Source organism: Elaeis guineensis, chromosome 1 (genome assembly GCF_000442705.2).
Source record: "Elaeis guineensis isolate ETL-2024a chromosome 1, EG11, whole genome shotgun sequence".
NCBI classification, from domain to species: domain Eukaryota; kingdom Viridiplantae; phylum Streptophyta; class Magnoliopsida; order Arecales; family Arecaceae; genus Elaeis; species Elaeis guineensis.
The window spans coordinates 128,695,244-128,721,788 of record NC_025993.2 but is presented as its reverse complement, the minus strand read 5'-3'; the positions used below and the strand labels follow the sequence as shown (position 1 = coordinate 128,721,788).

General features: G+C 43.0%; 1 protein-coding gene across 1 annotated transcript; it reads right to left on the bottom strand.

Moving 5' to 3' along the window:
* Positions 1–320: 320 nt before the first annotated feature.
* On the bottom strand, positions 321–25,596 carry LOC105061300 (eukaryotic translation initiation factor 4E-1). Its single transcript, XM_010945305.4, has 5 exons — positions 25,200–25,596; positions 6,772–6,937; positions 6,556–6,681; positions 753–818; positions 321–644 (listed from the first exon to the last, which is right to left on the bottom strand). The coding sequence occupies exons 1-5, from the start codon at positions 25,466–25,468 to the stop codon at positions 594–596; spliced, it is 678 nt and encodes a 225-aa protein (XP_010943607.3). The 5' UTR covers positions 25,469–25,596; the 3' UTR covers positions 321–593.
* Positions 25,597–26,545: the final 949 nt, after the last annotated feature.

Genomic DNA, 26,545 nt, shown 5'->3' with positions numbered 1-26,545 from the left:
TGGATCAGGCTGACACAAATCTCATTCATAGGGAGAAAAAAAAAACAAAAAACAAACTATTTATTCCTATAAGATTTGGACCAGCCCAATACAAAACTAATCCTGAATAGTTATACATATAAGCTTAGTCCAGCCTGCAAGCCTGATTTTATTAGCTCAATCCTTGAATCTGATGGGATTTTCAGCCCATTCATCCAAACAAACCCTCAAAGGGATCACAAATAGGGTGCGCGATAGTCAAATGGCAATATGAGACATGGCAGGGCATCACCCATTTAAACCTGTTTGTGCAAGCACCAGCTGCTTATTTGGAATGACCATAACAAACCACTAACTCCACAACTTCATATTCCCCATGTACAAAATAATACAAGACAATGAACAGTCATATCAAAGATGAAATACTACATAGATACATGTTTTTGTGAGACATACTGCCAAGCAAAATCCCCAAGAACGAGAATTTTTCCAATGAGAGGTAGTGCAGTTTGTAGAAAGAAAAAAGAACTCAAAATGTTATAAGATGCTAGAAGTCACTGCAAAAATGCTCGATACGTTCAACCAGTACCATACCAGCTCCATAAGATAGAGAATCAGACTGTGTACCGGTTCTTAGCAGCTTTATCAAGCTTCTTTGCATCATCCTGCAACAAGTGGACAAGATCATGAAAACCACTGGCTTGCACCAAATTGTGTCATCCATGCTGTAAGAGAATCAAGGATGATTACCAATTGTCAAAATGAGCACTCACATGAAACATGAACCCAATTGTGTCTTTGTAATCCAAGAACTCCTTCCACTGTCTCCCAATGTTTACCTGTCAGTTAAAAATTAAGAAAAAACAGATAAATTTAGCAAACTTTATCTATTAGAAACATATCAAGCAAGCTAAGAGAACTAAAAATAGGAAAACAAAAGCACCAAACCATAAGATCGGATCCACAAATTAAAGCAAAAAAAAAAAAAAAAGAAATCAAATACAGGGTTTACATAAACAGGATAGGCATGCTGAATGCAACAAGCATTTCAAGACAAGATATCATAATCAAGCTACAATGGAGACTCAACTAAATGCAGCAGAAAAGATGACATGCCTCTTATGTAAGAGAACTAAAAATAGGAAAACAAAAGAACCAAACTGTAAGATGGGATCCACAAATTAAAGGAAAAAAAAAATCAAATACAGGGTTTACATAAACAGGATAGGCATGCTGAATGCAACAGGCATTTCAAGACGAGATGCCATAATCAATCTACAATGGAGACTGGACTAAATGCAACAGAAAAGAAGACATCCCTTGTACGTAAGAATTGTGATGCAGTAGGAAATTAAATAATATTGGACATGAATGAATGTAATGTTGCTCTGATGATACATCTTACATGAAATTATTAGATTAAAGACAGAATAAGCAGAGAACTGTTTTAAAACTATCAGACATAAAAATGTTAGCACAGGCAATGCATGTTGGAAAAAGTTATATTACTGTGGATGCATTTCTAGGCATTGCAATTGGGGCTCTAGACCTGACATTGAGTCTTAAATCACATCCAAAGGGTCAAACTAACTACTTGCAAGCCTTTCATCAAATTTGCAGGACTCTCCTTCATGACAAAGAGAAAAAAATTTGAATAAGCTATTGCTTTTTCCTATTTTTCCAGATATAGCTCTCATCGGCTCTTCAGTTAAGCTCATCTCCTAGAGAAAAATAAAAAAAGATGCGCTGATCCTTCTCTCATCACGAGAATATGGCTTCACAGAGAGAAAACAAAGGACTTCCCTTTTGCCATGAAATTTGCAGCAACAAGGTATTTGCCATTCTCAGTGATCAGCAGTTTGAAAACCTAGATTTCGTTTTGACCGACTCTAAATGATGTAGATTATGATATTTGCGAACTAGAACTACAAATAACAAGCCTTGCTTGAACTTCCGCTAGATATGCTAAATTATCTGTCACTCATTCCTACCAACAACGGATCATTTTAGTGCAGGTTTTCCAAATTGCTTTATTACTTTCATCTGTATCATCTTAGCCTTTCCAACAGTCCTGTCCTGCCAAAATCCTTACCACAACTTCCAAACATGCAGCCCCTATCTTTTTCTCTTCTTTCTCTATCCTTCAGCAAAAGTTCTACATATACTTCATCTGATCTTCTTCAGATTCTAAAAAAACATCCAAACAAATCAATAGACCACTTGCATGCTCAAATTATGAACCAGCCATACTTCCATTATGTTGTGTTTGGTTGTCAAGGAAGTGAGAGACAAAATCAAAGGCCTATATTACACAACACAATTAAAATCAAATGGTTCCAGCCACAATCAGTTGTTAGGAGTATGAAAAGAGCTATTGGAGGATCAAGACTCTAATGGTCCAAATTTTTCATGTGTTATTAGACTTCTGGTCATTATTTTACTTGTTCCTTACAGAACTTTAAGTTTAGATTTTTGGTCATTAAGTTAATATTTAACTTACCTAGCCATCACAATTTTTTAGTTTAGAACTTTGGTCATTAACTTAATAAACTTACATAAAATCACAATTTTTTGAACTAAGTTACTTAGTCCTTCAATAATCCTTGGTGTATGCTATTTATAGATAATATAATCTTAGTGGAAGAAACTAAGGTCGGGGTCAATCATAAATTAGAATTATGGAGGAATGCATTAGAATCCAAGAGTTTTAGCTTAAGTAAGACTATGACAAAATACATGGAATGCAATTTTAGTAAAATTAGAAATAGAGATGAAGGCAGAGAAAAATTGAAGATCATAAAATTCCTAACAATGATAATTTTTGGTATTTAGAATCGATTATTCAGAAGGAAGATTTTAGATGATGTTATTCATAGAACCGAAACAGTTTGGATGAATTGATGAAGTACAACTAGGATATATGTGATTGGAGGATATCTACCAAGTTGAAAGAAAACTTTTATACGATCTCCATATGAGCAGCTAAGCAGTATGATACAGAATGTTGGGCAGTTAAAAAAACATGTGCATAATATAGTCTGGCCAAAGTAAGGATGTTGAAATGGATGTGTATTTGCATGGTAATACAAGAAAAGACAAAATAAGAAATGATGTCATATATTAAAAGAAACAAACATTGGAGATAGCACCAATTGAAGATAAATTGAGAGAAAGACACCATAGATGGTTTGGACATGTCCAACAAAAGATAAGGGATGTACCAATATGGAGGGATTTGATACATTTATAAAGAAAGATGGGTAGAGGTAGACTGAAAGCTACATTGGATGAAATAGCAAGGAAGAACTTAATGTCTCAACATGTTTCAAAAGATATGGCCCCAAAGTAAGCGGAATGGAGGAAAAGGATGCTTATCGCCTACCCCAACTGGTTTGGGATTAAAGCTTAGTTGAGTTGAGTTGAATTAGAGTTACCCAATCATTAAATTACCTGTTCTTTAATTATTTGATTGGTTACATGCTCTTAAAGAGATCCTTTTGAAATACTATAGATAGGAGACAAACAACTACGTGACATAGTCCCTCAGTGCCTAGCTGCAAATAAAGTTGAAATTCAGAACTGAATTATGTTTCTTATGTCTTTATTAAAAAAAAAAAATACAGAGAAGAGGATAAAGGTGGGAGAGGAGAAGAAATGACCCTAAAATTTGATATGAAACTATAAGTAAATATGGAATACACAATCAATCACTCGAGGCTTAAATCAAAGACCTCTAAGACTAAATAAAACTAGAAAATTAACTGAAAATAAAACTCAAAAGTTAAAGTAACTAAACTAAGTTGCCTCTTCACATCATTTTGATTTTTCTATTTTTAGAAATAAAAATAATTTTTTTGGTTCTTTTAATTTTTTAAAAATATAAACATGTTTGATATAGTTGATTGTTTTTAATATAAACATATCGATGGTGATCAACTTGGTGGTAGCTGTAGTGGAGGAAGTGGAGGTGATGATGGTGGTGATGGCAATAATAGTGAAGGCGCCAATGGCAGCAGTAATGTGGTGGAGACAAGGTGATAGTGGTGGTGGCACTAGGGGCAATAATAATGGTGATGGTGGTGATGATACTACTGGTGGGAAAGGTAGCACTGATGCTGCGAAGGTGATGGCTATGATAGCAATGTGATGGTGGCGGTGGAGGTGCCAGTGATGTAACGGAGTTGCCAATGATAGCAGCAACAATATGGTGGTAGCAGCAATAGTAACGAGGGTGCCAGCATTGGAGGTGGTAGCAGTGATGGCGGTTATGGTGGAAGTGATGGTGGTGGAAAAGATATGAGTTTCTTATTTTTGAAAATATTGAACGTAAAGATTTCTTACTTTTATTTTTTCAAGAAATAATGTGATCTTTTGAAAATAAAAACTTAAAACAATTATACCAAACATATTTTTTGTCTCACTTTCTTAGTAGTTTTGTTTCCAAAATGAAAAATAAAAGTGATGGCAAACAAGCCCTGACTTTTTTGATCAAAATCATATCACCAAGGAGATTGTGAAATGCCTAAGCACGAGGTGAGTGCCTAGAGGCCAAAACTATAAAACCGCCAACGAAGTTACAAATTAAGATTTAAGCTTTCTATGCTCTATGTATAGACCATTCTAAGACCTGCTCCACCAACAAGGGGCCCATAATAGAAACTTTGGCATCCACTCCTACCACCAACAATGATAGCCTTGCCTGCTGCAACCTCATGGCTGCCATAGTTGATAGGGTCAATAATCATAGTTAAGTTAGCAAAAGTACAAACCTATGCTAGCAACACCACCCTTGCTAGGAATCGAAGGGAGAGAGTGGTTTAGCCAAAGAAAGAAAAGCAAAGGGAAAAAAGAACTTAGATCAGCCACTACCACAAACTCCATTATCAAGTATCATCCCTAACTATCAAGTGCCAACACCAAGCACCTAATCCAAACCACCCGCCTCTACCCATCTGCCAATGCTCATCCTAGAGGGGTTTATGGCAGGAGTAAAATGAAAATTTTAGGGTATGTTTGGTATCACTTCTATTTCTTATTTTCTATTATTTAAAAACAAAATTATAGAAACTGAGTAAAACCATATTTTCTAATATTATTTTATTTATCTTTTTCAAAAGTTAATTTTATTATTTGTAGAAAAATTGAAGTAAGAAATCCTTACATTCAAAATGGCATCCTAGTACATGAGGCTCCTGCCACTATAGGATTTGAATCGGATCAAATGATGCTGCCGTGTTTCGAATCCATGAACTTAGATCACAATGGAGCAACCCTAGCATTATGCTAAAGCCAAAAAATTCTTACATTAATTTTTAAAAGCAACAAACTTATGATTTTTACCACCACCACTAAAACTGCCTTCACCACCACCACCACCACTGCCGCCGCCTCCCCCACCACCCTCATTAATGTTTTTGCCGTCCCACCACTATTGTCATTGCTACTGCCTTCGCCACATTGTTGGTGCCTCTACCACCACCACTGTGACAGCTATTATTGTAATTGCCACTTCTACCGCACTTCCACTATCACCGTCATTGCCTTTACCACATCATTGGTGCCCCTACCACCATCATTGTCATCACTACCACCACCACCACTGTTGCCACCTCTACCACACCATCATGGCCATTGTTGCTACCTCCTCCATTCCAGTGCCAGCCCTGTGATTGACACCACCTCTGCATTCTTAAGTAATCTAAATTCCATCTCAGATTTACTCTTCTAAAGCATTATTTTAGATCATAAAAGCATTAGATTGCATCTCATTTGGCAACCTTAGTATGAAAGGTGTTGAATACAATTTACTTTGGTTTTTGACATGTTTATTATATGCTTGCACGTTACATCATTTTAAGGCAGCACAAAGAGTATACACCTTTAAGTTGTCATACATCAGTTTGTGATCAAAGCCTGGGTTACTGTACAACCTTATAACATATGACCAATGGAATGCATGATGAGATTTTACATGAAATTCTTGCAAGATTAGATGCACTAATTGATGAAGTGCTGAAACTTTAACAACATGTGCATAACCTAGATACCCAGACAAGTCCCTGTGTTTAATGACATGTTACAAATTCGCATTTTAACATTTTTTGCCAAGATTTCCTCAAGAAAAAATAGTTTTTATCCAAGATTTCTGACGCAAAGATTCTTTTTCAACATATGCTCTTTGACACCGTCTGCTCATCCATTAAAAAAGCCTCTGAGGACAGCCGACAGATTTCTATTTATCTTGATAAAGTGATAGGAATAGAAGGTTGACAAAGAAACATTTCCTCGTAGGTTTCAATGGATCAAGTTAAAATCCATGATTCAATTCTAAAATCACATATTGACATTTTCATAATGTGTGAATCATCACGAAGAAATCCATCATAGCATAGCATTTTGAAGAAATAAAATCAATAGGCTACAAAATGGCCATTAAGGACTTCAATCTTTCTAACAATCTAATCAACATACATTTGACATGCATAAAAATCAACAACCTAAACAAGGACAAGCTTCTCCAACTCATAGCTACTTCAATTGTCTCAGCTCAAATAACAAGCCGATACTACTAAATACCTGAGCAGTTTCATTGGCAGCATTTTTTGTCCACAAAGCTATTTTTTCCTGCTTCCCACGGACACTGACAACTGCTCCACAAATTTCATCTCCATAGTCAAATTGCTCACCTATCATTGCCAATAACTAGTAGGAACAGTTGCAAATATCATATAATGAATAATTAGTACAAATTTATCCAGTAAAAAATAATATTTTGGAGGGCAAGATGCATACGGTATGTAGCCAAAATGTATCTGATTTCCCTCTAGCACAGCTAATGGTCCATTTCCCTCCATTGGTGCACACTGGATCTTCCCATTTAGGCTCAATTTTATATTTAAAGCAATGAAAATCTGCTCCCACAACCAACTTGCTTGGTTGACGAATATTGTTGTAAAGGCTGAAAACATTTATAACCGATTACACCTGATTAATACAAGATTAATTTTTTGATTAAGACAAATGTAACATAAGCATCACCAATATAAAGACTAGATCAGCATGAAGAACAGTAAAAAACAAGGATTATTCAGACAGCCCAAACATCTTCCAACTTCTAATTGATGCAACAAGAAAATAAACATCTTCCAACTTCTAAGTTATGCAACAAGAAAATGAATATGCAATTTACAGTAATATGACCTCTAAGGAGTCATGCATGCTCCCTAGGAGGTACTTCCATAAAGTTAGAATTATAGGAATATAACTGAGCCTTAAGGGATAAGATGGATCTATGCCCAACATAAGGTGAAGTACGACAAGATTTTGGTTTGAACTGACAATTTTGTTTGAACTGATACAGCAATGATGATAGTGATAACTATATCAGCAGAACAGAAGGCAATTAACTCCTTTTTAAAAGAGATATGGACTCCGTATCCTTAATTTGTAAACCATTATATGGCCAATGTATTACAACGACATTTCTCTTTATCTAGTGATAAGCAATACCCATGAATAACTTAGCATCTAATTACCAATAAAACTGACCTAAGCCTCAAGTTATAAATCTTAGACACCCAACTGACTAGATATATTCTCCTAGCATGTCTCCCAATCGTTACATGTATATTGTGGCTTTCATTTCTCCAAAACCAACTTGGGTCGTCTTAGGTTTACTTCTGGTATTGGATCACAGCTAGGACACCACAGAAATTTTTTAACAAGTTCCTGAGAATTAAGATTGACTTGGGAAAAGACATCTATTTTAGAACTCAATTCAAACTCCTATATGAAGGTAACTTAAATGAAGCTCAATCTTGCTAAAATAAGTAGACATGAACTAAGTCAGCAGGTTATAAGCACTCTATATAAGAGAGAAATTATTTTTTTAAGATAGTCTGGTTCATTAGCTAAGATTTATTTCATTCCCTCAGGACATCACCAACAGACATTTTGTTCTTTGATTGATAGCACATGTGATTTTAGTCCTGCGGCTGAATATGAGAAACATTTTTTTTTTCCAATGCTTTAATTCAGCATATTCTAGCACTGAACATCGAAGCTAAGGTTAAAGCCATAGAATAGATACAATTTGTTCAAAAATACAGAAGATTAGAAAGTTGAGCTGTCACTGAGACCCATACACATAAAACTGATCTGAACGTGCATACTTATTATTCGAGTATAAGTCTGACAATAGGCCAATAAATGTCATATGGTTTTGGTCTTATTCTGCATGCATGTAGCCAACATAAGCCAATAATCTGCTATGATGTTGTATGGAGCTAAACATGGTGACCCAAGCCAATCCAGATTCAATAGCTCACCTAATGTCTAAAATAATTGTAATGTATTAATAGTCTGTATATGGCATTAATGTTTCCAGGTAACAGGTTGCTTCCATTTATAATTGACTTCAATTGCCTCTGAACATAACTTTCAAAACAGGTGATTTTGACATTTTTCATTTGTGATATTCTATGAGTTGTATCAAATATCTTGCCCTATTTCAGTTTCCCCAAACATCTAACCACAACCCTGTCCTGCTCCATCCTCATTCCTCTCTTCTTCCTTCTATGCCCCAGCATGTGCCAGTCTCTTTCCCCTCTTCTATCTTTCCTCCATTCTTCAGATAACTCCCTCATTTCCTTGTTCAAAAACACCTGACCAACAACACATTGCCCACTCCCCTGCTTCAAGCTTAGTTTTTCTCAGGTCCAAACCAAGATTCACTGTGCTAGTACCATGGCCCAAACAGGTTGGCAACCGTACAGTTTGGTACATCCGTATGCCATTCCATATCGGACCTGAACCGACACAAAAAGAGTGCGGAGGGAGAACGAGAAAGAGAAAGAGAGAGGGACGAGGGAAGGAGAGGGAGAGAGGGCCTTCGAAAGCCATCAGAGGTCATTAGAGGCAGCCAGAGGGAAGCCAAGGTGCCACACCACTGCCAAGCTTGGTGGAAGCCGAAGGAGGGGGGAGGGAAGGATAGGGAGAGGGAGAGGGAGAAGAGGCTATTGGAGGCCTCCAAAAGGCCAAAGCCCCTGTTTTGATCGGGAGAAGAGCAGAGCCCCTCCTCTTGCTTTCTACCAGCCTCGTCGGCCCTTCGACGACCTCTTCTCCCTCTCCCTCTCCCTCTCCTTCCCTCCCTCCACCCTCCTCCGGCTTCCACCTGAGCTCGGCAATGATGCAGTGACCTTAATTGCCCTCTAGTGACCTCTAGAGGCCCTCTCTCCTTCTCCCTCACCTTTCCTCTCCCCATCTCTCTTTCCTTCTACCTCTTCATCTCCTCGCTGGTTTCTCTTAATTGAAGCAACTGTCTCGATCCACTGCCAGCATGGCTCGATATGCTGCAAATTGGCTGGTTCGGGATGGTTCTGCAAATCCTAATCCAACCAAAATATATTTCATGTTCTAAAATTTCATTCCCAATTATATCTTAGATAATGCACTGCACATTCTTATATTTGATTTGAGGTCTAGATCTAGCCATACATATGATCAAGTCATTTGATGAAAGGATATGAAGAGGATCTCACTTAACCAACAGATTTTTCTCTTTCCTTTAGAAATATGACTGGAAAGATCTGAGTTCTAACACTGACTACTATCCAATGCAAGAATTGAGGAATAGATGAGTGTGCCAATGAAAGGTTCCAAGTCCTATCAGCCATTGAAACTTGTGCCATGATGCAGTCCCTTAATGATATAGCCGCAAATTTAAAAACATATAGGAAAATAGAACTCAGATATTGACAAATCTGGATTTTCCTTTTTCTATGACAAATGAATCAGCAAGGAAGAGAGTGAAAGTAAAGGAAAAAGAGAAGAAGCTGAATAGAGGAGAAAAAAGAAGAATATAGAGAATAGAGTCACTCATGGGACTTTAACTTACACTACATGATTAGGAGCTCTTACTAAACCAAAACTCCATTATAATGAATTTAGGGCATGCTTAGTTGGGGGGAGTTGGACTTGAGAATGAGAATGGGAATGAGTGACTCTTATTCCATCCATTTGGTTGGCAGGAGTCCCATTCCCATTCTGATTCTAGGAGGGAATGAGATGCTCCAATCCCCCAAAACTCATTTACTCTCTCCAAGAATTCAAATTTAATTCTGATTCTAATTTTGATCAGTCATGAACTAAACACGTCAGGGGATATGGCCATTCTAATTCACATTCTAATACATTCCGATTCTAATTCCAATTTTCTTTCTGGTTGTGAACCGTTTAGTCCTTTTCCCAATGAAAGAAAACCAAAGGCTTTGTAGAGGATACTAAATTCATAACTTCATTGGATCCCACATAAAAGACCATTAAAACCTTTCCAAACAACAATCCAAATGAGTTTAGAACTTTCATAACATAACCTATATCTATAATAGGACCTTTTGGTGATAACACTAAAGACCATAGAACTAAAAAATCCACCAAAAGAATTGAAGAAAATAAGGAATACTTGACCTACTCCAAACTCGATAGAACTAAAAAATTAAATAAATTGAATTTAGATGTATACTACATCACGAAGGCAGGACCTAATTAACATTTGAATCTATCTACCACTCAACATATTGACATGGTTCGAGCAAGATATGGAAATTTTATTAGTCCAAAGAATCCAAAGTGGCCTAAAAAGATTGAGAGCATCATCCTCCTAAGCAAAAGTCGAGCAATTCTCACCATCTATATCTAGACAAGCATTGCGAGCATGACCCTTGCTCTTTTAATCATAGGCTCCAATCTAAGAATGTCATTTAACCTTGCAAATTACTTCACTACAACCATATTACAAGCATAACAACGGATCATCACCAATGTTGACCTGATACTATTTATTTATTATTATTTTTTTTTTTTGGTAAGGGACTTGATACTATTTATTGCAAGAGTTCAAAGGAGTATATATTATTGGAAGCAAGGGATCAATACCAAGATAATCATTGGTGATAACTGAAGCCTTCTAGAAATTTGTGTTTCAAACAATGACCAGCAAGTAGAGCGCATAATAAAAGAGAATTGGATCAATTGGAGAGTAATCTTGATAAATGGCATCCTTAAGAGATATTACGTAGACTTGTGTTGACTCTTGAGGCATTGAACAACCAACATATCATGACCATCACAAATAAGGGCTTAAGAAGAGCTAACCATGGCAACAAAGTGGGAAGATAGGTAGATTGACAATGGAAGGAAAAGGAAGAATGGGAATGTTTGAGGAAGAAAACAGGATGGAGAAGTAATGGAGGGTAAGAGGTAGCAACATAATTATTAGGAGGTGATGGTTGGTGGATGAGATTCAGGTAATGGGGCTAAGAGGTGGTTAAAGGAGAGAGGAGATGAATGGTCAAAGAGAGGGAGTTTATGTTGTGAGGTAGAATGGGAGGTGATATGAGAGATAGGAGGAAGTAGCGGCAAATCTCAACCAAAATGCAAATTCTTGATCCTTGTGTTCCCCTTCACCTATTAATAGCTATCTAATGTCAATATAATCATGAAGATTAACCACCTCATTAATGTTAATAAATTTACTATAGTACTCACATTCCTCCACTTGGAAGAGGTTACAGGTTTGAATCACAAGGAGGTGTTTCTACAAGTATTTGGAATAGGTAAGTCAACTGAATGGATCTCTTTTGCTTCCCATCCACCCCACACACGCGTGCGTGCGCGCGCACACACACACAAAAGGAAAAAAAGCAAAAGGTAGAATACCTTAATACCTTTTCACCAGATCCTACCTCTACCAATTTTGTGCAACACATGGGAGACCTTCATGACATGCACAAGCAAAGAGAAAATAGGGCATACCTCAAAACTTGCTTAAGATCACCATAATTAAGGTGCCAACAAGCACTAAAACTAGCTACTGATAAAAACTTCTGATTCATCCATCTTGCAACAATATCAATAAAAAAAAAGACCTCCTTGACTAAACATGGCATTTACCAAGCTTGGTGTACAAAGTTGATCCAATCGTGGAGAGAGAAGAATTCCCTCAACCCGCTCAACTGGAATCTCTCAAAAGAAAATTAGAAGAAATGGAAGAATTACCACCGTAAGGCTTAAGTCCCATTTTTTTTCATTGATTTTCCACACTTCTTAAACTCAGATATATAGCATCTATTCATAATACTAATTATTTCTCCTTTGCACAATTTGAGTAGGATCCCTCTCCTAATTTGAATAAGCGACTAATATTGTTGGTGTAGAATTCCGCCGAAGCCGGAGTTGCTGGAGTCGAGATGACCGCGGCCATCGTCGGGACCTGCAAGGGAAGTCTAAACCAGAGTTGGGGGTGCTCCGGCAAGACCCTCCGACGCTCAAGTCAGTACTCTGCTTCAACAGAAATGGAGTGCTCGAGTGAAATTTTAGCAGAGTTTTGAGATAGAGTTTAGAGCTTAGAGAAGAACGTATCTGAGGGTCCTTATTTATAGACGGAGAGCGTAACTGATTGACAGGGACATCTGTAACCATCTGGTAGTGGGCCGTTCAGAGCCGCACGGAGTTTGTTATAGAGAATAGTGGCGTCGGGGGCCGTTCAGAGCCACGTGAAGTTTGTTACAGAGAGTGGTATCCGTTGTCGTGACTTGCCAGAGAGTGGGCAGGGTAGCGGCCCTCGTCGTGGCTTGTCAGAGAGTGATGGAGCCGCGTGGAATCTGTTGCAGAGAGTGGAGTAAGGTAGTGGCCCTTGTCGTGGCTTGCCAAAGAGTTCGGATCTGTCAGCTGAAGCTCGGCTGGAATGTCTGATGGAGCGGAATGGCTCTCTGTCTCATCGATCTAGGAGAAGCTCGGATGTTTCCGAGGTTGCTGACGAGTCTACTGTTGTCGGAGACCTTGGGCGCTGAGGCTATAGGTGAGAACCATTTGCTGTAGAGACTCGGATGAAGACTTTCTGCTGGTGAAGTCCGGTAGGAGTCCAATTGTTAGGGAAGTCCTTCTGGGATTTGCCTAATGCGGAAGCTCGTCTGAAGATTATCCGCCGGAGGAGTCCAATTTCATGAGGAATCTGGCGGAAGGTCGGCCGGTGGTGGACTTCAGATGGCGTTGGGGAGGTTCGTCCGCTGGAGGAGTCTGGATGGCGTTGCGGAAGTCCGACTGACGCTATTGAAGGCTGATGGCTGGGGAGGTTCGGCAGACACCGGAGGCGATCGGTCGTTGTAGAAATCCAGTTGTCGGAGTCTGTCCGTCGTAGAAGCTCATCCGATATCCACCCGCTATGGAAGTTCGGACGGAGTCTGATTCTTGTAGAAGGCTGAAAGAAGACCGCTTATTGTAGAAGCTCGGTCGAAGATCGGTTGTCGTGGGAGCTCGAAGTAACGACCTGGCCGGTGGATCCTGTCCCATGGTAGAAGCTCATCTGGGATCCGGCTACGAAGAAGCTCGACTAAAGTCTACTTATAATAGAAGTTCGGAAAAAATTTGTTTACAGTAGAGGCTCGAATGAAATTTGCTTACAGTAGATATCTGGGGTAGATAGCCCACTGTAGGAGTTCGGAGTAGACCGCTCGTAGTAGAAGTTCGGCTCTCGCGGGAGCTCGGTTGGGATCCGAAAGGCGGTCGACCGCCGTAGAAACTTGGATGGAGTCTGGTTACTGTAGAAATCTCGTTGTCGGAGAAGCTCGGATGCTGACGAAGTCCGGAAGAAGTTCGGAGTAGGATCGTCCGCAACCGGAAGAAGTCCGAAAAGGATTCGGAGAATAGTTGATTACTGTAGAAGGTCGGCTGACAGTGAGACCCAGAGAGCCTTTGGGACGGCCCGGTAGATGAATGCAGAAGTTCATTATCGGAGAAGTCCGGACGGTCGACGGGGTTTGGAGAGACGCCACACACAAGGTCGGAAGTCGGGAGAGTCCTGGAAGGGTCAGTCTTTTACAAACTTCGGCCGGAGGGTATTTTATACCTAACACCAGTCCCCCTACTTCCGAGTTCCAGTTCTGAATGAAGTACAGAGAAATTCTCACGGCCGAAGTTGCTCCCTTCGATTCCGTACTCGGTGATTGCCAGATATTTTGACGTTCGGCACGCTGGTACTGGAGCCTTTTCGGAAAAGATTTCTTCTTTTTGGAATTTCCGTCAGAGCGTGGCTCTAGGTACGGCGTAATAATGACTTTGTCAGCTGCCAGCCGTTTCCAACAGTCTGTCAAGGTGAGACACACGACGAGTGCAGGCCGGCCAGAGGAGATCCGTAATCATTATTGCGCCGGATCTCAGGGTCTATTTAAACACGTTCTCCTCCTTCAGGGGTTTCACTTTGCCTGAGAGAATCTCTCGGTTCCCCTCCTCTTCCTCGAGAGCTCCAGCTTCCTCTAGCATCCTTCTCGGCCTTAGGCATCCTCCGGATCAACTTCCATCGTCCTTGCCGTCTTCCTGCACTCCTGGGGCCAATTTAAGTTAGTTCTGGAACTTCTTGTCATTTTTCTGTCCTTTCTTCTTCGTATTCTGTTCGTTTAGCTTCCTCGAGGGCTTGTTTGCTATTTTTTCCAATTTTTTCTGGGATTTTTGTGGCTTCTATTTGATCCAAAATGTCTTCTGATATCTCCTCTTCTAGCAGTTTTAGGAGTTCATCAGCCCCAGTTCCCCAAAGTCCTTATACCGTAGACGAACCCGTAGCTAAGATCGAACCTTGTCTGGCCTTTGCGCCGGACACCACCCCCGGCTCCTTGACTCCGGATGAACTCTCACTGATAAGAATTCAGTATGGAGTTCCTCCGGAGTACGAGCTGGAGCTTCCCGAGCCAACTGACCGGACTAGCGCCCCTCCTCCCGACCGCTTCTGTCTGTACCAGGAGGCCTTCCGTGCCGGACTTCGGCTTCCACTGCCGTCCTTTGTCGTCGCTCTCTTTCGTTTTCTGAACATTTCTCTAGTTTCCGTCGTGCCGAACTCCTTTAGATTTTTGATAGGATTTCTTTCTCTTTATAGTTTAGCTGAAGTTCGGCCGACTCTTTCTTTGTTTAGGAATTTCTACACCTTCAAGCGTCATCCCTCGACAAAGGACTGGTGGTACTTCTCCCCTCAGTTCGGTAGAAAGGGATTGCTGAAAGGCGCCCCCTCTTCTATCCACAACTGGAAGGAGAGGTTCTTCTATGTCCGATGCCCGACCTTGGAGCTAGGATTACCCCCTTGGGGCTCTCTGAGGGATTCCGTCTGCCGGGCTTCTAGCCTGGAAAGGGACGACCTCGAAGCCTCCAAAAAGCTCAAGGTCTATCGAGCCCCCTCCTCCCCGAACTTCTGAAGGAATAACTTTTGTTCAACGTCGGCCTGAGTCCCCTTAACCCTGCCGGTACCATTTTTTTTTTTGCTTCCCCTTTCCCTTATTCCATCTCTAAACCGTGTTGATCTTCTTTTATCGCAGACATTGACGCAAGCGTGGCTCGGAGGTTAGCCCAGGGTCTCAAGACCCACAAGAGAAAAGACGCCTTGACTTCGGAGTCGGTGAAGAAAGCCAGGACAAAGGGACAAGCTCGGCTGCGCCTGCTCCGGTGGCCGTCGCCGTCGAAGTCCCTTCCGACGCCGAACCCGAAGTCCCCCGAGCCCTTTCAAGGAGCCCCCCGACCGAGGATCCCGCTTCAGAGGCTCGTCCCGAGGGGGCACCCAGGGCCGAAGGGAGGAGAAAGAAGACCCTGCCCCGAAGGAGCCGCAGTCGCAAGGCTGCCGTCGAGGGGGCTGGCGGTTCCGAGGAAGACCTGGGAGAAAATTCCTTCAACAACAGAGACTTAATAAAAAGGCTAGTCGAAGGGTGCATTCTACCCGAGATCGTCGAGAGGATTGTCCTTGCTGATCCCGAGCTGCAGGTCTGGGACTCTCTGGGATGTTTCCTCGAAATAGGTTAACTCACATTTTTTCTCCTTCTTGCTTCTTTACTTAATTTATTCTTTAGCCCTTATATTGACTCCCCGACATTGCTTGCAGATAGGGCACCAGCTTGTCGCCAACGTCGAGGCGGTGAAGATCGCCAAGAGGGAGGCAGCTCGAGCAGAGGAAGGTCGCCTGGCTGGGGCCGTCCGCCTCGAGGAGAAGATCGCCGAGGTCCTAAGTCTCCAGAAGGTGCTAGGAAAGGAGGGACAAACCTCGTCTGATCTGAGGACCGCCTTGGAGGAGGAGAGAGAGAAGGCTGAGGCCGAGGTCTCCGAACTGAAGGCGCAGGTTTCTGAGCTGAAGGCGCATGTTTTCGAGCTGAAAGCACGGATCTCGTCCTTCGTCTCGGAAGCAGGGGCTCGAGCAGTGGAGTTCAAAGCCTCCTCCAAGATGGAGGATCTACAGGTCCAGTTTGGCCAGGACGTCTTCATCAAGGGTTTCGAACTCTACCAAGAGAAGGTGGCTGGAAGGTTCCCCGAACTGGACCTCGGCTTCCTGAACGAAGCGTCCGACGATAAAGCCGGACCATCCGAAGCCACTGCCGGTCCTCCTCCAGCCGGGACCTCGTCGACTGCTGCGGCCGCCGCTGCCGATCTTCCGGGGACGCCGAGCCCCTCCACTTCTGTCCCAGAGGACCGGAACCTCTAGCTTTGTATTTTTCCTTAGTGGTGATTTTTCTTCATTCTCTTGTATCTGAAAATTATTTAATCAATGAAATCGGATTCCTCTTTACAGAGGGTCCCCGCTTCTCTTCTTCTTCTTCTTTTTTCTTTTTTTTTGTATTCTTTTCCTTCTTTTTTGTCTTCTTGCATTAATTTGAGTCATGGCGCTCTTGTCTTCCAACGACAGTACCCTGCCGAAGCTCTTCCCCTGCCGGAGGAGATTCCTCTGAAGTCGATGATTCGAGGCCTCCAAAGGGAAGTTCGTCAGTTGACGAGAAAATCCAAGAAACTGGAAGACGAACTTCACCGGCTAAGGGAGAGCCATTCAGAGGCCACTGCGGAGGCTACTCGCTTTCGAGACCTCCACAAGAAAAGTTTCATGGAATACACCCGGAGGAAGGCCGACTTCATGATGGAGCTTGAGAAACTCCGGAAACGTGCCAGCGACCAATCTTGGACTCAGGCTTCCAAGATCAGCTCTTTTGAAGTCGAGCTAGAGGCCGCACGAGAGAAGATCGGACAGCTGGAAAGGAGCTCGTCCTGGCTCGCGATCCAGACTGACCGCAACCGAGACTAATCGAGGAAGTTCTCTGACCTTCAAAAGCAGCTGCAGGACGTCGAGGCGAATTACGATGCCTACCGAGTCGGCCGGAGCGGACAAGTAGAGGACTACCGAAGGAGACTCCAGGTGGCGACCGACGAAGTTGCCCGTCTTCAGAGGCAGCTGTCTGAGAGAGTCCAGCCTGTTCCTGCACAAGGCTCCGACGAGCTTCGCTCCTTAAGGGGGACCATGGTAGAACTGTCTGTGGCCCTTGGGTGGGAGGAGGCCGAACTGCAGCGGCTGAAGATTCAATTGATCCACGAGCAGCAGACGGTCAAAGATGTCGAGGTGGAGTCCGAGGTCCTGAGGAGGCTTCGAGAGTCGGAGGGCGAGAGCCGACGGTTCCACCAGATGTACTGGGATATGCTGCTGAGAAAGATGGAACTAGAGGAAGAAGTTGAAAACTTAAGGCAATCCATAGTAAGGACCGGGACCGAGAGCTCGAAGTCGGAAGAAACTGGGCTTCCTTAGAGCCTCTCTTTTTTTTTTTTATCTTTTTGCTTCTGGCCTTTAAGGCTTTGTAATGTGTACTTCACCGATGAAATAAAAATGAAATTGTCTATTACCTTGTCCGTTCTGGTATTAAATGGTTGTTTACCGAACTTCTTTTGCCTACTGTCTTGTTTGGTGTCGACGTAGTTTGTAATTCCTCGTCGGTTCTTGCTTTGAGTCGTCGTTTACCGAACTTCTTTTGTTTTCCGTCTTGTTCGATATCGACGTTGTCTGAAGGTTCCTGATCGTCGCTGTGTTGGTTTGCCCTTTTTGCTTATGATCGTAGGTCCTTTCGAGGCCATTTGAGTTTGACGCTTCCTCCCGATGCTCGAGCTTGGAGGTCCGAACTTCTCGTTACCTTGAGGAAGTCGATTTTTCCTTGGCCTGTGCTGAGTCCCTTCTTAGAGACTGAGGATTTTTGATAAGAACCTCTTTCCTCGTTGAGACAAGGTTTCTTGTGTCTTCGATGTGGTCTGTTTTCCACCTATCACTGGTGTAGTTCGTCGTTTTCCTTTTCCTCTTCACCCTTTCTTGTGTTCGAGTGAGCATTTTCTCTCTGCTCCTAACGGAGTTGTAGGAGTGTAGAGGAGTTGTTGAGGAGGTTTTCCTCCTTATCCAGTCTCGAACGATCGGGTCGTCGTTTATGTCAGGGTGAGGTTTTCCTTCTGTTCCCGACGCAACCGATTTCAGCTCATGTTAGGACGAGGTTCTCCCCCTACTTCTAACAGAGCTGTGGGGGCACGTAAGGGCCGTTGCAAGGGCCTCTCCCCCCATTCGGTCTCTAAATAATCGGGCCTTCGACTTTGCACAAGTTAGGATGAGGTTCTCCTCCTGTTCCTAACAAGGCTGTGGGGGCACATAAGGGCCGTTGCAAGGGCCTCTCTCTCCATCCGATCTTTAAAAAATCGGACCTTCAACTTTGCTCATGTTAGGACGAGGTTCTCCTCCTGTTCCTAACAAAGCTGTGGCGGCACATAAGGGCCGTTGCAAGGGCCTCTCCCCTCATCCGGTCTTTAAGAAATCGGACCTTCGACTTTGCTCATGTTAGGACGAAGTTCTCCTTCTGTTCCTAACAAGGCTGTGGGGGCATATAAGGGCCATTGCAAGGGCCTCTCCTCCCATCCGGTCTTTAAGAAACTGGACCTTCGACTTTGCTCATGTTAGGACGAGGTTCTCCTCCTGTTCCTAACAAGGCTGTGGGAGCACATAAGGATTGTTGCAAGGGCCTCTCCCCCCATCCGATCTTTAAGAAACCGAACCTTCGACTTTGCTCATGTTAGGACGAGGTTCTCCTCCTGTTCCTAACAAGGCTGTGGGGGCACATAAGAGTCATTGCAAGGGCCTCTCCCTCCATCCGGTATTTAAGAAATCGGACTTTCGACTTTGCTCATGTTAGGACGAGGTTCTCCTCCTATTCCTAACAAGGCTGTGGGGGCACATAAGGGCCGTTGCAAGGGCCTTTCCCCCATCTGATCTTTAAGAAATCGGACCTTCAACTTTGCACAAGTTAGGACGAGGTTCTCCTCCTGTTCCTAACGTGCTTAATTTCGTTTGTATGGGGGAGTTACTTCCTGTCGTTATAAGCTCATGCAAAAAAAAAAATGTGCAGATATGAAAAGAATTTTTATTTAGGGCAAAATTGTTGGTAATACATTCGTAGATTTTTCGAATCCTATAGCCGCGGAAGGTCTGCTCCTCGTCGGAGTCCCCCTGAGATGGAGTTGATAATCCCAATTGGAGGCCAATCTTCAGGCTGCTCCTCCCTCCTTGGCGGCTCCGGCTGCGGCAGGGTCCTAAGCCGATCTTCCCTACCTTCAGATCGGCGTCGAATGAATCTATCGAGCCGACCTCGTCTGATAAGCTCCTCGATCTCGTCTCGGAGCTAAATACACTCCTCCGTGTCGTGGCCGTGGTCACGATGATAGAGGCAGAATTTGTTTGGGTTGCGCTTCCCGAGGTGCGAGCGCATCCTTTCCGACCTTGGCAGCTGCTCCCTAACCTCCATCAGCACTTGAGTTTTCGATGCATTGAGAGGAGTGTAGCTGTGGAATCTTCCGGGGGGAGAGCTTCGCCGAACTCTGTGGTCCGGACTTCTCTGCTTACGAGCTCGGAGAGGAGTCCGGACGCGCCTGTGTCCGGAAGGAGTTCGAGAACGCGGTCGAGCTTCATTCGACACTTTTTCAACTGCGGGCTTGCTTGAGTCTTCTGCCTGCCGCTCCTTCGCGGTCTCCTCGTCCTTCATTTTGAAGGCTTCTTCTGCTCGGGCATATCCTTCGGCCCGAGCCAGCAAATCAGCAAAATCCCTGGGATACTTCTTTTCCAGAGAAAACAGAAGGTCGTTCTTTTGAAGACTGCCCTTCAGAGCGGCCATCGCGATCGATTGGTCCAAGTTCCGGACCTCCAACGCGGCGACGTTGAAACGGTTGACGTAAGCTCGGATGGATTCCCCCTCCTTTTGCTTGATGTTGATGAGGGACTCCGAACCTCTCCGGGGGCGCCGGCTGCTAACGAAATGAGCCGCAAACTGGTGGCTCATCTGATCAAAGGAGAAGATGGTACCCGACTTCAGTGCCGAGTACCAGTTCCTTGCTGTCCCCTTCAGAGTGGATGGGAAAGCTCGACACAGGATGGCGTCTGACGCTCCATGGAGCAGCATCATTGTTCGGAAGGACTCTAGATGGTCAACTGGATTCGAGGTCCTGTCGTAGCTTTCGAATTGGGGGAGCTTGAAGTTTGGCGGGATCGGTTCCTGCATGATCATTTGAGAGAAAGGAGGGTCAGTACAGATGTCCTCACCATAAGCAGGGGGCGCATGGCAGAGCTCTTCGATCCGCCGGTTCATCTCCCGAAGCCTTTGATCCAGGAGGTCCTCTCGGCTGCGAGTCTCGAGGGTCTTCTGACAGAATGGAGGTAGAGATCCTCCGAGAGTAGAATCGTGATCAGACCGAGGGCTCTCCACCCTCGAATTCGTCTTTTCGGGGAAGACAGGGCGACTGGCCCAAGTGGCCCGCCCTACTGCCGGATTTTGAAACTCCGACGATGCTCTTTCCAACCGCACTGATGCCTGCGGCTGTTGCTGCTGCTGCTGCATGGCCTGCACTGCTTCGGTGAGGCCTCTGATCTGTTGGACCAGCAGGTCGAACTACTCCACGTCGATCGCCGTTGTCGGAGGAGGAGGAGCCTGGAAAACTGGAGGCGAGATCGGAGCCTGAGATCTGACCGCGGAGGCCGTGGATCGCCTGGTGGATGCATTTCGGGGAGGCATCAGGTGGAGATCTAGTAGGAGAAGGAGAAGAGGATGTCGGAGAAGATGACCGGAGGTAGTCCCGTTAAGCACTCCTTTAAGAACAAGGATACTGCGAAGACACAGCCCCCCTTCCTCTAGCGCCAATTCTGTTGGTGCAGAATTCCGCCGAAGCCGGAGTTGCTGGAGTCGAGATGACCGCGGCCGCCGTCGGGACCTGCAAGGGAAGTCTAAACCGGAGTTAGGGGTGCTCCGACAAGATCCTCCGACGCTCAAGTCAGTACTCTGCTTCAACAGAAATGGAGTACTCGAGTAAAAATTTTAGCAGAGTTTTGACATAGAGTTTAGAGCTTAAAGAAGAACGTATCTGAGGATCCTTATTTATAGACGGAGAGCGTAACTAATTGACAGTGACGTCTGTAACCGTCTGGTAGTGGGCCGTTCAGAGCCGCAGGGAGTTTGTTATGGAGAGTAGTGGCGTCGGGGGCCGTTCAGAGCCACGTGAAGTTTGTTACGGAGAGTGGTGTCCGTTGTCGTGACTTGCCAGAGAGTAGAGCAGGGTAGCGGCCCTCGTCGTGGCTTGCCAGAGAGTGGTGGAGCCGCGTGGAATCTGTTGCAGAGAGTGGAGTAAGGTAGTGGCCCTTGTCGTGACTTGCCAGAGAGTTCGGATCTGTCAGCTGAAGCTCGACTGGGATGTCTGATGGAGCGGAATGGCTCTCTGTCTCGTCGATCTAGGAGAAGTTCGGATATTTCTGAGGTTGTTGACGAGTCTACTATTGTCGGAGACCTTGGGCGCTGAGTCTATAGGTGAGAACCATCTGCTGTAGAGACTCGGATGAAGACTTTCTGCTGGCGAAGTCCGGTAGGAGTCCAATTGCTAGAGAAGTCCGTCTGGGATTTGCCTGATGTGGAAGCTCGTCTGAAGATTATCCGTCGGAGGAGTCCGATTTCATGAGAAATCTGGCAGAAGGTCGGCTGGTGGTGGACTTCGGATGGCGTTGGGGAGGTTCGTCCGCTGGAGGAGTCTAGATGGCGTTGCGGAAGTCCGGCTGACGCTATTGAAGGCTGATGACTGGGGAGGTTCGGCAGACACCGGAGGCGATCGGCCGTTGTAGAAATCCAGTTGTCGGAGTCCGTCCGTCGTAGAAGCTCGTCCGATATCCACCCGTTATGGAAGTTCGAATGGAGTCTGGTTCTTGTAGAAGGTTGAAAGGAGACCACTTATTGTAGAAGCTCGGTCGAAGATCGGTTGTCGTGGGAGCTCGGAGTAACGACCTGGCCGGTGGATCCTGTCCCATGGTAGAAGCTCGTCTGGGATCCGGCTACGAAGAAGCTCAGCTGAAGTCTACCTGTAATAGAAGTTCGGAAGAAATTTGTTTACAGTAGAGGCTCGAATGAAATTTGCTTACAGTAGATATCTGGGGTAGACAGCCCGCTATAGGAGTTCGGAGTAGACCGCTCGTAGTAGAAGTTCGGCTCTCGCGGGAGCTCGGTTGGGATCCAGAAGGCGGTCGACCGTCGTAGAAACTTGGATAGAGTCTGGTTACTGTAGAAATCTCGTTGTCGAAGAAGCTCGGATGCTGACGAAGTCCGGAAGAAGTTTGGAGTAGGGTCATCCGCGGCCGGAAGAAGTCCGAAAGGGATTCGGAGAATAGTTGATTACTGTAGAAGGTCAGCTGACAGTGAGGCCCAAAGAGCCTTTGGGGCGGCCCGGTAGATGAATGCAGAAGTTCATTATCGGAGAAGTCCGGACGGTCGAGGGGGTTCGGAGAGACGCCACACACAAGGTCAGAAGCCGGAAGAGCCCTGAAAGAGTCGGTCTTTTACAAACTTCGGCCGGGGGGTATTTTATACCCAACAAATATAAATAATCATGAAAAAATACTAAAATTTTACAGGAAGTAGATCTTAACTTCTACATCAGTTTGCCTTCTATCGCTCCAAATTGTTCATCGATTGGGACATAACATCCGATCAAAATCTATTCCGAAAAGAAAAATTTCAATATGATCGATCCATTTCGAGACCCAAATGATAAAACTTTAGTCTGATTCAACCCTCTAAAAAGTTGGCTCATCTTGAAAAGATATCTGATTTCAAAAAACAAAAAAATCATCTCAATCGGATGATGTATAACCATGTTATGGCCTTCAAAAAAGTTTGGCTCACAACTTAACTTCTCAATGTGATAGATCTTGCTTCTAAACTCTGTCTAGCTATGCTCGTAGTGGCCAAAGTGATTCATGTCAAGTTTGGTGATTCTCTTGAATATCCATAATGACCAAAATGATTCACATCAAATCTGGTAATTCTCCTGGATGCTCATAGTAGCCAAGGTGTTCCACATCTAATCCGGTAATCCTCTTTAATACCCGTAGTAACCAAAGTGATCTACATTGAGTTGGTGATCCTCCAATATCAAAAGTCTATCTTTCTACTATGGTATAGTAGAAATCATTAAACTCTCTAACAATAGCAGCAATGACATACAAAACTTTAATAACACATGATAATTAATCATCAAAATAATATTTGCCTTCCTATGGAAATAACTTTGACCTCCCAATTACCAGCATATCAGTCCGCATTAGTTTTGACATTTATCTCCAAGCAATTTTTTTAAGCCAGTAGTTGTTATCCTTTTTCTAGCTATCTAAGATCCAAATACCCTAGACTTGCATATGATTCCCTTGATTTTGAATAGTTTAAACACTTAAATCACCAAAAACTTCACCTTTTTTTCAGGCTTATATCCCAACTATGCAAGTCCCCCAATTTTTCATCAGCATGTCTAAAACAATAAAAAATGTCAAATACACTGTCTTAGGTGATTATCTACTATAGGAAAGAAGGAAGTGTGATTCTCAATCCATGAAAACAAGCAATATAGATCCTGGTTACCATAGGGTTCAAGTTGGACTATTTGGAGTAATGAAGGCAAGTCTATTAAAATTACTTAATGCATCAACCTTTCTACTTCATCACACTTAGCAATATTTAAGAAGAGACACGCACTGCACATATGAGGCAAGAGCTGATCTAAAACAATTACAAATTTTCTTAACAAGTACAGATACGGAAAACCTCCAAACTAATAATCCCACAAACTGCTAGAAACATTGTTTAAAAGAATGACCAAGACTTCAAATCCAATTATATCCCCTTCAACTAATAGTTCAACCAGAAGTTTTCTACTATAATATTCAATCCTTTAGTGCATTCTAATTAATCGAAATCAAAATTTAACCAGTGTAACCTCATTTTACAGATATCTGCATGAAGTCAATTTTCAACTAACTTCACGAGGACAACCCTAAATGCTCCCATGTTTCTTTAATGTTTTTTTCTTGATATGCACATCTGAAGTTATCTTAAAACTGCTATATGAAATTAACAACAGTAAAACAACTATGTTGCATTAATAGTCATGTTTATGATATCTGTTCAATCATGTATTAGCCTTTCCTTAAAATGCTTCTCAGTTTGTTTGAAGGAGTATAAAATTATCAAACATGAACTCTTGGTGCAGGAAATTATGCACCGGTTTCAAAGGTTGATGATCCTCATCATAGATATGAAAATGATTTTAGGAATTGTCTTTTTAAATGCCAACAAACAGAAAAGAAATATTCCAAGTAAAATAGAAGTTTGTTTGGTGTCAAAAATAAGACTTATTAAAAGGTAACATAGACACAAATTGCAGTTATACTTAGAGCCCCTAGTTATATAAGTAGTTCACTGGGTCAATTATTGCCTCAAATGCACGGTATAGACTAGAAGAAGGTGATGCAAATGAAATATAGATATTATGTCATAACCACGATTACCTGTACCATTCTGCATATCATTAACAGTCTGACATGATTCCTTGCTTGAAACAAGAACGTGTGGTTATACAAATTGTTCCATTAAAATAGCTGTTAACCAATTTTTCACTTATTTCAACTCCTCTGCATGGTGCCAGCACTTACAAAACTATCGACTCCTAGAGATTAATTATATGTACAAAGAGCTCAAAACAAATAATCGAGAAGTAAAAGTACTATCCATTCATCCCCACAACATCAGTGCACTTTGTTTAATCTATTGTAAAAAATAAATCGTCTAAAAGTCGTATCTTACAGAGGATATTCGACAAAGAGATTGTTGCAAACATAAAGGAAAGCAGGTCGGCCAAAAAATTGATCTGGACAAGTCTGCAAGCGAAACCACCACCGAGGAGGTTCTTTTAGATAGAACACAAAAGGGAATCTCCACCTCCAGTTATAGAGGGCTCAGAATTGCTTTTAAACACTGGAAAGATTCGAAATAGTGGATGAAGATTGGTTCTTGAGATCCCATAAGCCAAGATGCTCTCACCTCCAGAAGTCTTCGACGGTGGCGAAGGTGTGGACGGATCGGATGGAGCTGCCCCAGGCAACCTGCTTGGATTTGGCAGAGGGGTTGTCGAACCAGAAGGTCCACGAGTACTCCAGGGGGTGGGAGCGGGCAACCCGCCGCGCAACTGAGGGTTCCGCCTCGCCGTCTTCCGCGATCTCGCCTTCCTCCAGCTCTTCCGACAGCTCGCCTTCCCCTTCTCTCCCCTCCTCTTCCGAAGGCCCGGCAACCGTCGCCGCTTCCCCCACCATCTTGCTTTCACTCTTCCCCTCTAAACAGAGAACCGACAGCGCATCCGATCGCTTAGAACGGAGAGATCCTTTAATTTTTTTCTTTCCTCTGTTGCGGGAGTCGGTGGGCGGTGTTGATCCGTTGGACCGGATCAAACGAAGACGTACGCGAAGGCCGGGTTAGAAAAATATCCGACCATAATCATTTCCGTATCCACTTTAAATCGGATTCGAACAAGAATTCTTGTATCCGAGTACCAATCCGGGTATACGTATATGTATCTGTAAATTTTAGATCTATATCAGACGTGGATAGATATTTTTTTTTTTGGTAACAAGATGTGGATAGATATTTATAAACTTTAGGAGTCATAAAATTTCCATACCCGTTTTGGGTTGGATGCCAAATGAGAATTCTATTTTGGATTGGATTCTACTCAAGAAGTCATAAATATTTTGGTTCCATTTTATGATAATTTCCCTATCCATTTTGAATAGGATGGCTCGATTTGATATATACTATAAAAAAAAATTATTTATGCAGCTCTTAAATATAGGACTAGACCTAGATGATTATTGATGACTATTAGAATATAACTTAATTTTATTCTTAATAATAATTTATTATACTTATTTAAAACTTATTCATATTGCTAAATGAGTCAAATGATGTATGTTATGATATTAATATTTACAAGTTTATAATCTTATGCGATGCATGGGATGCAATGATCAAGTAAGAACTAAAAATTATTTGATGGGTATTTTATTTCTTCGGAGTAGAGGCATCTCAAAATAAAAAATGAAGGTTATATACCCAGCCCACTCGAATAATCAAGAAATCAGACAGCATTCTATCCTCCTCCTTCGATCTTCAAATTTTACCATTCCCTATCCCTTTTTAAAATTCTTTTTTACCCCCTCTGCAAGTCAAAAATTTATATTATTGCTACATGTGCTACCATCATCTAAGAAGTGCACTACCTCCTCTTTTTATCTTACATAAAATTGCCACATACCCCACCTTCCCATTCGCACCCGAAAATCCATTTGTTGCTCTCTCCTTTCTTCTCTTCTCTTCTCCAATTGGCTGTAGTA

What these genes read in the sequence shown, in the direction of transcription:
- LOC105061300 (XM_010945305.4), bottom strand. Translation starts at nt 25,468, where the DNA reads ATGGTGGGGGAAGCGGCGACGGTTGCCGGGCCTTCGGAAGAGGAGGGG. An exon ending in ATACATTTTGGCTACATACC is followed by an intron (nt 6,682 to 6,771) that starts GTATGCATCTTG and finishes TGTTCCTACTAG; the next exon opens with TTATTGGCAATGATAGGTGA. An exon ending in CTGCCAATGAAACTGCTCAG is followed by an intron (nt 819 to 6,555) that starts GTATTTAGTAGT and finishes TTTAACTGACAG; the next exon opens with GTAAACATTGGGAGACAGTG.